This window comes from Lampetra fluviatilis, chromosome 49 (genome assembly GCF_964198595.1).
Source record: "Lampetra fluviatilis chromosome 49, kcLamFluv1.1, whole genome shotgun sequence".
In the NCBI taxonomy this organism is placed as follows: Eukaryota; Metazoa; Chordata; class Hyperoartia; order Petromyzontiformes; family Petromyzontidae; genus Lampetra; species Lampetra fluviatilis.
Window position 1 is genome coordinate 3,255,588 of NC_136323.1, and position 9,885 is coordinate 3,265,472.

Sequence of the window (9,885 nt, forward strand, 5' to 3'; positions counted from 1 at the left end):
GAGACAAAGGCTGCCGGGCGTGGTGCTGGCCACCCACCCACTCGTGTGCCATGCTAGCCTTCATAAGTGCTACTCCCTTCTAACAGCACTTGCCCCGACAGTCTGTTAAGGCTATACAGGGGGGGGGGGAGGTCTTTGTCTTTTGTACGGGTAGAGGCTGCGCGGGTGTGGAATGTGTTTGCACCAGGGCCCACTCCCGGTGAGTGGAGTGGTGAATGGAGATTGGTTTAGCAGTGGGTTCTTGCAAGTGGAGATTGGTTAGTTCTGTGAACTACAAACGAGTTCTCTTTAAACTCTGAGAGTAGGTGGCTGGGGAGGCTAAGTAGCGGAGAGGGCTGAGAAGTTGGGGGGCTGGGAGACTGCGGGGGGGGGAGCTGGAGCACTGGGAGTATTGGGGAGGGGGTGGCGGCTAGAAATACAAAAACATGGGGAGCACTGGATGTACTCGGGGACTGTGAGTCCAGTCTCCCCCCATGGCTGCACTTGGCAAGATGCTCTCACTTTATACGTTTGGGGCGCGGGGTCACGGGGTCATGGGGAAGAGATGTTAAAGGCGAGCGGCGTGCACAGCAGAGGTCCAGAATGTCACGGGCCGTGCTGGGGTGCCTGTGTGTGCGTGTGTGTGCGTGTGTGTGCGCGTGCGTGCGTGTGTGTGCGTGCGCGTGCGTCGGTGTGTGTCCATTTCTCTTTGTGACCGTCTGTCTGTATGTCTCTGCGTCCTACCTGCGCGTGTTGCCTTCATCTGTGTCTTACTACGTCGGTGTCCGTCTGCTGGGTGTCTTCGGCGCTACGTGTCTGTGTTGTCTGTCTGTGTACGTGTGTGTCTTCATGTATGTGCATGTTTCCGTCCGTCTCTTTTTGGAAACCTGCTTTTCCAAGTATCTCTGCGTACCGACATCTGTGTATGGTCCCATGTGTGTGTGTGTGCCTGCGTGGCTGTTGTGGGGAGCGGTGGTGCAGTGGTTAGCGCGCTGCGCTACAAACCCAATTGTATAGTAAACATCAGCACTGGGGAGACGAAGGGGGGCGGGCGTGGTGCTCGCCACCAACACCTGCCCCAACAGTCTGTTGAGGCTATACGGGGGATCATTACTTTGTTGGTGTGTCTGTGTGCCTCGTGTAATCCTGCTGTAAACAGAGCTGTATCGAGTCTCCCATTTCCACGTCGATTTTCCACGACAGCAAAGGCCTCAGCCAGGCCTCGCTTGCTCAGCGTGCGTCTCGGCGCCCGTCGCGTACGCACGGGCACCGCGAGAATATACTACAAGTGTCTCCTCGTTGCGTACCATACACGCACGCGTACCGCAAGTGTGCCATGCGTACCAACGGCAGACTGTGTACCATGTGTATAGCTTACAATATGGGTGTGGGTGTTCCAATCTGATTAAGTGGGTGGTGACCACGTGGACAGTGGTGGGGGCTTGTATTAATTTTGGGGGGGGGGGGGGAGTAGGAGTTGTACCCCCCCCACCCCCAGGGCTGGTGTATAATCGGTTAAGGCTGTCACATGCCCCCCGACCCCTAGCCGCCCCCCCCCAACCCACAAAGGGGTGCTGGGGGGGATTGAGTTTTGCACATAATTGTATCTGGTGGGGGATATTTATTTGAGATTGCTTTGGGAATCTTGGCGCTTTTTGATAAGAACCTGTATCTACTACTATTAAGCCCGGTGTCGGCGGCTAGATTCCTGTTTCATAGATTCCTTGCGCGTGTCCTCCAATAAATCAACCGATTGCACATTCCCCTCCCCACCCGCAGTTCACTATCCCTCCCCGAGCTGCCCACTGCACGCGAAAGACGCGGAGGGTTATTCAACGTAGCTTTATTCGCGCCGAGACAAACCGCGGACGTCGCCACGCGCCCTTACAGACGTCGTCGCCAGTGCAGTCCGAAAGGAACCGAGAGTGCAGATTTCTTCAGCCCCCTGCTACATGCTGCCCTTGCCCTGTGTATGCCGCCCCTTTGTATGCTACCACTTCCCTGCGCAACGCTGCTCCTGCCCACGCTGCCCCTGCCCTGTGCCGCTCGACCGCGTCGCCCCACCCGTGCCGCGTCGCCCCACCCGGGTCGCTGTCCCCGCGCTACGAGGCGGTGGCGGGCTGGAGGCGACCGCAGTAGGCGTCCCAGCCGGCCTGCTGGTAGAGCCGGGCGGCGGCGGTCACATCGGTGGCCTCCAGCACGCCGCGGCCCACCACCATCACGTCGCAGCCACGGCGGCCCACCACCTCCTCCGGGGTCAAGTACTGCTGACCCAGGTCGTCGCCTGGCACGCACGAGACACGCATTCGGAAGGGTACAGAAGTGCACACAAATGCGGGTGTGAGTGGTGGGTGCAGTGGGCGGGTGTGTAAAGTGGAGAGTGTGGTGCTACTATGAGAGGTGAGCGAGTGTATAGAGTGGTGATAATTATGATAAGTGAATGGTGATTCTCTGAGGTACGCGAGCGAGCGGTGGCGAGTGGTGATGCTGTGGTGAGCGATTGGCGAGTGAGTGGTGATGCTGTGAGTGATGTGAATGGTGAGTGATGTGTGGTGAGAGAGGAGTGTGGTGAGTGAGTGGTGAGCACCTCCCGGCTGTAGCTTGACCCCAGGGGTGACGTGCAGCAGGGAGGGGTCGTGGGTGACGCGCTCCGTGCTGATGAATCCCAGCACAAAGTCGCGACGCGCCTCGGCCATTGCCACCTGCGTGGCATCGCACACCCCACCGTCAACACTTGAGCAAGGGTGAATGGAGCAGTGTGGTGAGTGGTGTGCGTAGAGCGAGCCGAGCCGTACCGTTGCCTGCGTGTACCCCTGTGTGGTGAGCGCCCCCTGTGAGCTCATCTTGGCGATGAGGAGGCAGCCCCTCCCCAGGGGCACTCCCACCCCGGCCAGGGCCTCCAGCCCCCCGGGGCCTGCCACGGCATGAGCCGTCACCAGATCCGCCCAGCTCGCGATGCCAAAGACCCCTCCTGCAGTGCACGCCCACACACCACACTCGCTAAACCCGCCACACACACTCCTCACTCGCCACACAATAAACGCCGCACATCACACGTTGCAGTGTACCCCCCCCCCCCACACGTACCCTGGTACTGCCGCCGGGCGGTGTGGCCGATGTCGGCGAATTTGCGGTCCTCGAACAGCAGGAAGCGATGGCTCCGCGCCAGCTCGGCCAGGCGCTCCGGCAGGTCGGCCGTGAAGTCGTCGAGCGCGTCCACGTGCGTCTTGAGGAGGCACACGTGGGGGCCCACGGCGCGCGCCACCGCCAGCAGCTCCGCGGCCGTGCGCACGTCGGCCGACACGCACAGATTGCTGCGCTTCTCCTCCATGAGGAGCAGGAGCCGCGAGGCGACGGCCGACGTCGACGGGAGACGCGCGCGCTGCCCGTAGCTCTGTGCCACCTCGCCTGGCTCGAGCGAGGGCGACGAGGCAGGAGGCGGTGACGTAGCGCGGTTTTGGGAAATGAAGGCAGACACGGAGTCGACCGTGGCCTGGTCGACGCGGCCGCGGTCCAGCAGCACCTGCGGCGTGGGCGGGAGTGAGCGGGACGGCCGCCAAGATTGTCCACCGGGTCGTTGGGTGGACACTGCAACCCCCCCCCCGCCACGGTGATGACCAACACCGGTGTGCAACAGTGCAGGGATTCGTGGTCTTGCATGGTTTTCACAACGGATGTTCCGGTTGTTTTAGCGACAACGACACTGCAGAACGGGATATCACGGAACTGCTTCCAAGATCCTTTCCAAGTGACGCTTTGCTTTTTTATCCGCATACATGAGTTTGGGCCGCAATCTTCACACGCCCCGCTATGGAGAGTGACGTCCCTTGCGTGGCAGTTGCACCGATATAGCTTAAATTCTCACGAGTTGTAATTGGACCCAGTTAAGTTTGTGGGCTGGTGAACCCATCTGTGCGAACCTTTGAGCGCAACTCCCCTCGTAAAGAGCACGCTGGGCGAGCATCGCCCCACGCCGAGACAGCCAAACCCCCTCGATATGTATGCAGCGGAACCCCTCTGTGAGGTGTTCCCAGGCTAATAAAGGAAATGAATGATCGTCGTCGTTGTTGTTCCCAACTCTGTACACGAGTCGCCTTCACCTGCATGAGCCGAGACACGGTGCACACCGAGTGAAGGGTGATGCCAGCGCCGGCCAGGGTCTCGCGGCCACCCTGCTCACGGTCCAACAGCACCAGCGCGTCACGCACCTGCAGCATCAACATCACACAGCGTCAACATGACAACAGCGTCAACATCGCACAGCGTCAACATCGCACAGCGTCAACATCGCACAGCGTCAACATCACACAGCAATCCCGCCCGGCTCTGTCCACAATCAAGAGTATGATAGCATCGTGCCACTGCACCACCATCAAATGATCACCATCACGCACACTGTCATCATCACGGGGCATCTCGCACCTGCAGGCCGTGCTGACGCAGCACGTCCGCCGTCTCGAGCACGCTGGATCCGCTGGTGACGACGTCCTCCACCACCACGCACACATCTCCAGCCGCGAACGCGCCCTCCAGCATGCGCGCCGTGCCTACACACCGCGTCACGCCACCACCCGTGTTGAGCCACACCGCATCACGCCACACCGCGTCACGCCAACCCCGTGTTGCGTCACACCACGCAGCGTCACCCCTCGTGTCGCGTCACGCCACGCAGCGTCACCCCTCGTGTCGCGTCACCACCCGCGTCACGTCACCCCGTGTCGCGTCACACCACGCAGCGTCACCCCTCGTGTCGCGTCACCCCTCGTCGCGTCACCCCGTGTCATGTCACCCTGTGTCGCGTCACACCACGCAGCGTCACCCCTCGTGTCGCGTCACACCACGAAGCGTCACCCCTCGTGTCGCGTCACGCCACGCAGCGTCACCCCTCGTGTCGCGTCACCACCCGCGTCACGTCACCCCGTGTCGCATCACACCACGCAGCGTCACCCGTCGTGTCGCGTCACACCACGAAGCGTCACCCCTCGTGTCACGTCACACCACGCAGCGTCACCCCTCGTGTCGCGTCACCCCTCGTTGTCGCGTCACCCCGCGTCGTGTCACACCACGCAGCGTCACCCGGCGTGTCGCGTCACACCACGAAGCGTCACCCCTCGTGTCACACCACGCAGCGTCACCCCTCGTGTCGTGTCACCCCTCGTCGCGTCACCCCGTGTCATGTCACCCCGTGTCGCGTCACACCACGCAGCGTCACCCCTCGTGTCACGTCACACCACGCAGCGTCACCCCTCGTGTCGCGTCACCCCTCATGTCGCGTCACCCCGTGTCATGTCACCCCGTGTCGCGTCACACCACGCAGCGTCACCCCTCGTGTCACGTCACCCCTCGTGTCGCGTCACACCACGCAGCGTCACCCCTCGTGTCACGTCACCCCTCGTGTCGCGTCACACCACGCAGCGTCACCCCTCGTGTCGCGTCACCCCTCATGTCGCGTCACACCACGCAGCGTCACCCCTCGTGTCGCGTCACCCCTCATGTCGCGTCACACCACGCAGCGTCACCCCTCGTGTCACGTCACCCCTCGTGTCGCGTCACACCACGCAGCGTCACCCCTCGTGTCACGTCACCGCTCGTGTCACGTCACACCACGCAGCGTCACCCCTCGTGTCGCGTCACCCCTCATGTCGCGTCACCCCGTGTCATGTCACCCCGTGTCGCGTCACACCACGCAGCGTCACCCCTCGTGTCACGTCACCCCTCATGTCGCGTCACCCCGTGTCATGTCACCCCGTGTCGCGTCACACCACGCAGCGTCACCCCTCGTGTCACGTCACCCCTCGTGTCGCGTCACACCACGCAGCGTCACCCCTCGTGTCGCGTCACCCCTCGTATCGCGTCACACCACGCAGCGTCACCCCTCGTGTCGCGTCACCCCTAGTGTCGCGTCACCCCTCGTGTCGCGTCACACCACGCAGCGTCACCCCTCGTGTCGCGCCACACCACGCAGCGTTGGGCCGCACCGTACTGCTTGGCTTCCTTGCGCCTCATGAGCATGGGCCTCTCGTGCGCCGTGGCCATGAGCGTGGCGATGGGCAGCGCCGTGTAGGGTACGCCGCACAGCAGCGCCGAGGGGCACACGGAGCGGCCCACATCCCATAGGCGCTCCGCCACCTGCGGTGGAGGGGAGGGAGACAGGGGGATTGGGTGAGTTGCAATACACGTGATGCAATCATCGAGCTCATCAATAACAGCGTAAAGTCACAGCTGTTACTCGGCATCAACGTCAGCCATATGAAGACATTCATAGATTCACATCGAGACCCACAGACCTATATAGATTCATACAGACCCACTCGCATAGAGACCTACACTCAGAGATCGATAGATTCACACGAAGACCCACTCACAGACTCGCACAGACCTATATAGATTCATACAGACCCACTCGCATAGAGACCTACACTCAGAGATCTATAGATTCACACGAAGACCCACTTACAGAGACCCACAGACTCGCACAGACCTATATAGATTCATACAGACCCACTCGCATAGAGACCTACACTCAGAGATCTATAGATTCACACGAAGCCCCACTCACAGAGACCCACAGACTCGCACAGACCTATATAGATGCATACAGACCCACTCGCATAGAGACCTACACTCGGAGATCTATAGATTCAAACGAAGACCCACTCACAGAGACCCACAGACTCGCACAGATCTATCGATTCACACCGAGACCCACTCACTTAGTGCTCCCGCAGAGATATACTGATTATTACCGAGACCAATAGACTCGCACAGAGATGTATAAATTCACACTTTGAGACAGACACTGTAACAAACTCCCACTGCACATGAAGCATCTTCACGCACCGGATTCCGTTTCTCCCCAGCCCAGCATCATCATCCTGATACTGCTACTCCCTGCCCCCAGCTACCAGGCCTCATGCAACCCCTACCACACTTCCCTACCCCTACCCTACCACTACCCCTTTCCTAGCCTATCACTACCCCTACCTACCCTACCACTACCCCTGCCCTATCACTCCCCCAAACTCTTTCACTACCACTACCCCTATCATCACTACCACGAGCCCCATCACTACTCCAAAACTAACCCTTCCTTAACCCCTCCCCCGTCTGTTCTCCTGTCACCATAACTATAGGTCTGTGTGTGAGTGTGTAGTTCTGTGTGTGAGTGTGTGGGGCTGTGTGCGAGTGTGCGGGTCTGTAGTTCTGTGTGTGCGTGTGTGGGGCTGTAGTTCTGTGTGCGTGTCTGGGTCTGTAGGTCTGTGTGAGTGTGTGGGTCTCTAGTTGTGTGTGTGAGTGTGTGGGGCTGTAGTTCTGTGTGTGTCTGTAGATCTGTGTGTGAGTGTGTGGGTTTCTAGTTGTGTGTGTGAGTGTGTGGGGCTGTAGTTCTGTGTCTGAGTCTGTAAATCTGTGTGTGAGTGTGTGGGTCTCTAGTTCTGTGTGTGAGTGTGTGGGGCTGTAGTTCTGTGTGTGAGTCTGTAGATCTGTGTGAGTGTGTGGGTCTCTAGTTGTGTGTGTGAGTGTGTGGGTCTCTAGTTGTGTGTGGTTCTGTTGATCTGTGTGAGTGTGTGGGTTTCTAGTTCTGTGTGTGTGTGGGGCTGTAGTTCTGTGTGAGAGTGTGCGGGTCTCTCGTTCTGTGTGTGAGTGTATGAGTCTGTAGTTCTGTGTGTGTGTGGGTCTCTGGACCTGTGTGAGTGTGTGCCGGTCTCTAGTTCTGTGTGTGAGTGTGCGGATCTTATAGTTGAGGGTTATGATGATGGTGAGGATGAGGGCGAGGATAAGGGTTATGATGATGATTATGATGGCGGTGATGATTATGATGATGGTGGTGATGATGATGAGGGTGATGATGGTGGTGGTGATGATGGTGGTGGTGATGATGATGGTGGTGGTGATGATGGTGGTGATGATTATGATGGTGGTGATGATGGTGGTGATGATGGTGGTGATGATGATGGTGGTGATGATGATGGTGGTGATGATGGTGGTGATGATGATGGTGGTGGTGATGATGATGGTGATGATGATGATGGCGGTGATGATGGTAGTGATGATGGTGGTGATGATGATGGTGATGATTATTATGATGATGATGGTGATGATGATGGTGATGATGTAAACTTGTGCCCACCAAGACGAGCTAAGTGGGATCCCGACCTGCAGCATGAGGCGCGGGTGCGAGACGATGACGCGGAGGTCGAAGTAGACGGGGGAGGCGAGGCCGCTCTTGAGCGTGAAGCTTCCAAACTTCACCGCCTCCGCCTCGAACAGCGCCTCTACGAGGTCCTCCATGACGCACCGCTCAGCCTGAACAACCACCACTACCACCACTACTACCAACAACAGCAGCAGCAGCAAAGACCCCCCGTGCCTAAGCCTCTAACACCGCTGGCCAGAACCAAACCCGACCGCTTTTGTCTCCCTCGTGGCGATGTTCACTGCACACCGCGCCGGGTACTCATTTGAGGCCGAGTCGACCTAGGAGCACAGCTAGTGCAGTGCCACCACTACCAGCAGCAGCAGCAGCAGCAAACAAAGCTCCCTCGTGTCTAAGCCACGAACAACACTGCTGGGGACACCTATGAAGGCCCGAACGGGGCAATAAGAGAGTGGGTGAGTGGGTGGCACCACGCCCGAACCGCCTTTGTCTCCCTCGTGGCGACGTTTACTGCATTTAAGGCTGAGTCTACCTAGGAGCACAGCCAGTAACAGCACCACCCGCTACCACGCACGTCTAGGGGCGGAGCGCGCGGCCACGTGGTGGTGGGGGGGTGACTGTACAGGGCACACGTGGTTAATTTTATTTATCTATTAACGAATCAACAAAACCACGGCTTTGTTTATTTTAACAAATGTTCAAAAGGTGACCTCCGTTAGCGTAACAATCGCGGTGTCCTTTATGTGTTCAGCGGCGCAGATTCAGGAGGCACGGTTAGGCACTCACAACTATAAACATGTGTACTGTACGTTTAATGTGTATTGTCTCGTGAATTGATGAGGTTTCGAAAGCATGTGGTAAATACTCTTAGTTTTTTCGGTAAAGTCACGTAGGTAAAAATAAGAATAAAATAATAAATTGTTATTCTTTTCTTATTTTTTTCCTACGTGACTTTACCTAACAAACCTTAAGAGTATGAATCCTTGCAGTCACGAAAGCTTCAAATCTAGAAGCATGTGATAAAAACAATCTCCAATTATCAAACATTAATTTAGATCGCCAATAATGAAAGATTCGCTGTATTTAAACATGTGTAACAAACTTAATATTTGAACGTTCAAAATGACAAAATGTCGATAATTTATATATTAAAGACGTCTTTATTTGAAGTTTTCGTGACTGCAGGAATCCATACTCTTTGGTTCTTTCGGTAAAGTCACGTGGGTAGAAATAAAATAAATCAAATCACGACTTTACCGAAAGAACAAAAGAGTATTAAGGACATTTAAAAATGTCTAATTGAGGATACAGGATATTGAATGAGTTAATGGCATGTCGAAAATCAGACGTAGCAAAAACATCGCCAATACATCGCATCAAGCTCTCCTTCACGTATCCACAGCCGAGTGTAGGCCACTGCTTAAATGCGCCATGAATGAGGATCAACGCCCGAAACGTTGCACCGAAAATCACGTGCGCAGAGTTTAACAGACACGTGCCCCAGGCGGCGAGTACAGTGAGCACTGTACGCGGCGTGGTCACGTGCGCGGTGGGCGGGGCCTGCGTCTCTGACGTAGCACGACTTGTTTGATCCACTGCTGCCTGAAGTCAGAATCAGATGCGATTTGAGGTGTGGAAGTCTTATTCTTGGGTTTTTTCGGTAAAGTCACATAGGTAAAAAAAATTTAAATTAATAAAAGTAAAATAAAATAAAAATCACGACGTTTCGGAGGCAACACAAGTTTCCGTCT

At 56.8% G+C, this 9,885-nt stretch overlaps 1 protein-coding gene across 2 annotated transcripts; it reads right to left on the reverse strand.

Moving 5' to 3' along the window:
* Positions 1–1,863: 1,863 nt before the first annotated feature.
* UMPS (uridine monophosphate synthetase) lies at positions 1,864–8,945 on the reverse strand. 2 transcript variants are annotated; one of them, XM_078877948.1, is made up of 8 exons: positions 8,134–8,945; positions 5,958–6,108; positions 4,402–4,526; positions 4,080–4,187; positions 3,067–3,502; positions 2,775–2,950; positions 2,567–2,681; positions 1,864–2,263 (listed from the first exon to the last, which is right to left on the reverse strand). In XM_078877948.1, the coding sequence occupies exons 1-8, from the start codon at positions 8,266–8,268 to the stop codon at positions 2,082–2,084; spliced, it is 1,428 nt and encodes a 475-aa protein (XP_078734074.1). In that variant the 5' UTR covers positions 8,269–8,945; the 3' UTR covers positions 1,864–2,081. The 2 variants fall into 2 exon arrangements, with proteins under 2 accessions (XP_078734074.1, XP_078734075.1); XM_078877949.1 differs by lacking the exon at positions 8,134–8,945 and adding an exon at positions 6,820–6,889.
* Positions 8,946–9,885: the final 940 nt, after the last annotated feature.

Coding starts and splice junctions, on each gene's coding strand:
- UMPS (XM_078877948.1), bottom strand. CDS start 8,268: ATGGAGGACCTCGTAGAGGCGCTGTTCGAGGCGGAGGCGGTGAAGTTT. Junction 4,188..4,401: donor TGCGTCAGCACGGCCTGCAG/GTGCGAGATGCC, acceptor TTGATGCTGCAG/GTGCGTGACGCGCTGGTGCT. Junction 3,503..4,079: donor CCGTGTCTCGGCTCATGCAG/GTGAAGGCGACT, acceptor CCCACGCCGCAG/GTGCTGCTGGACCGCGGCCG.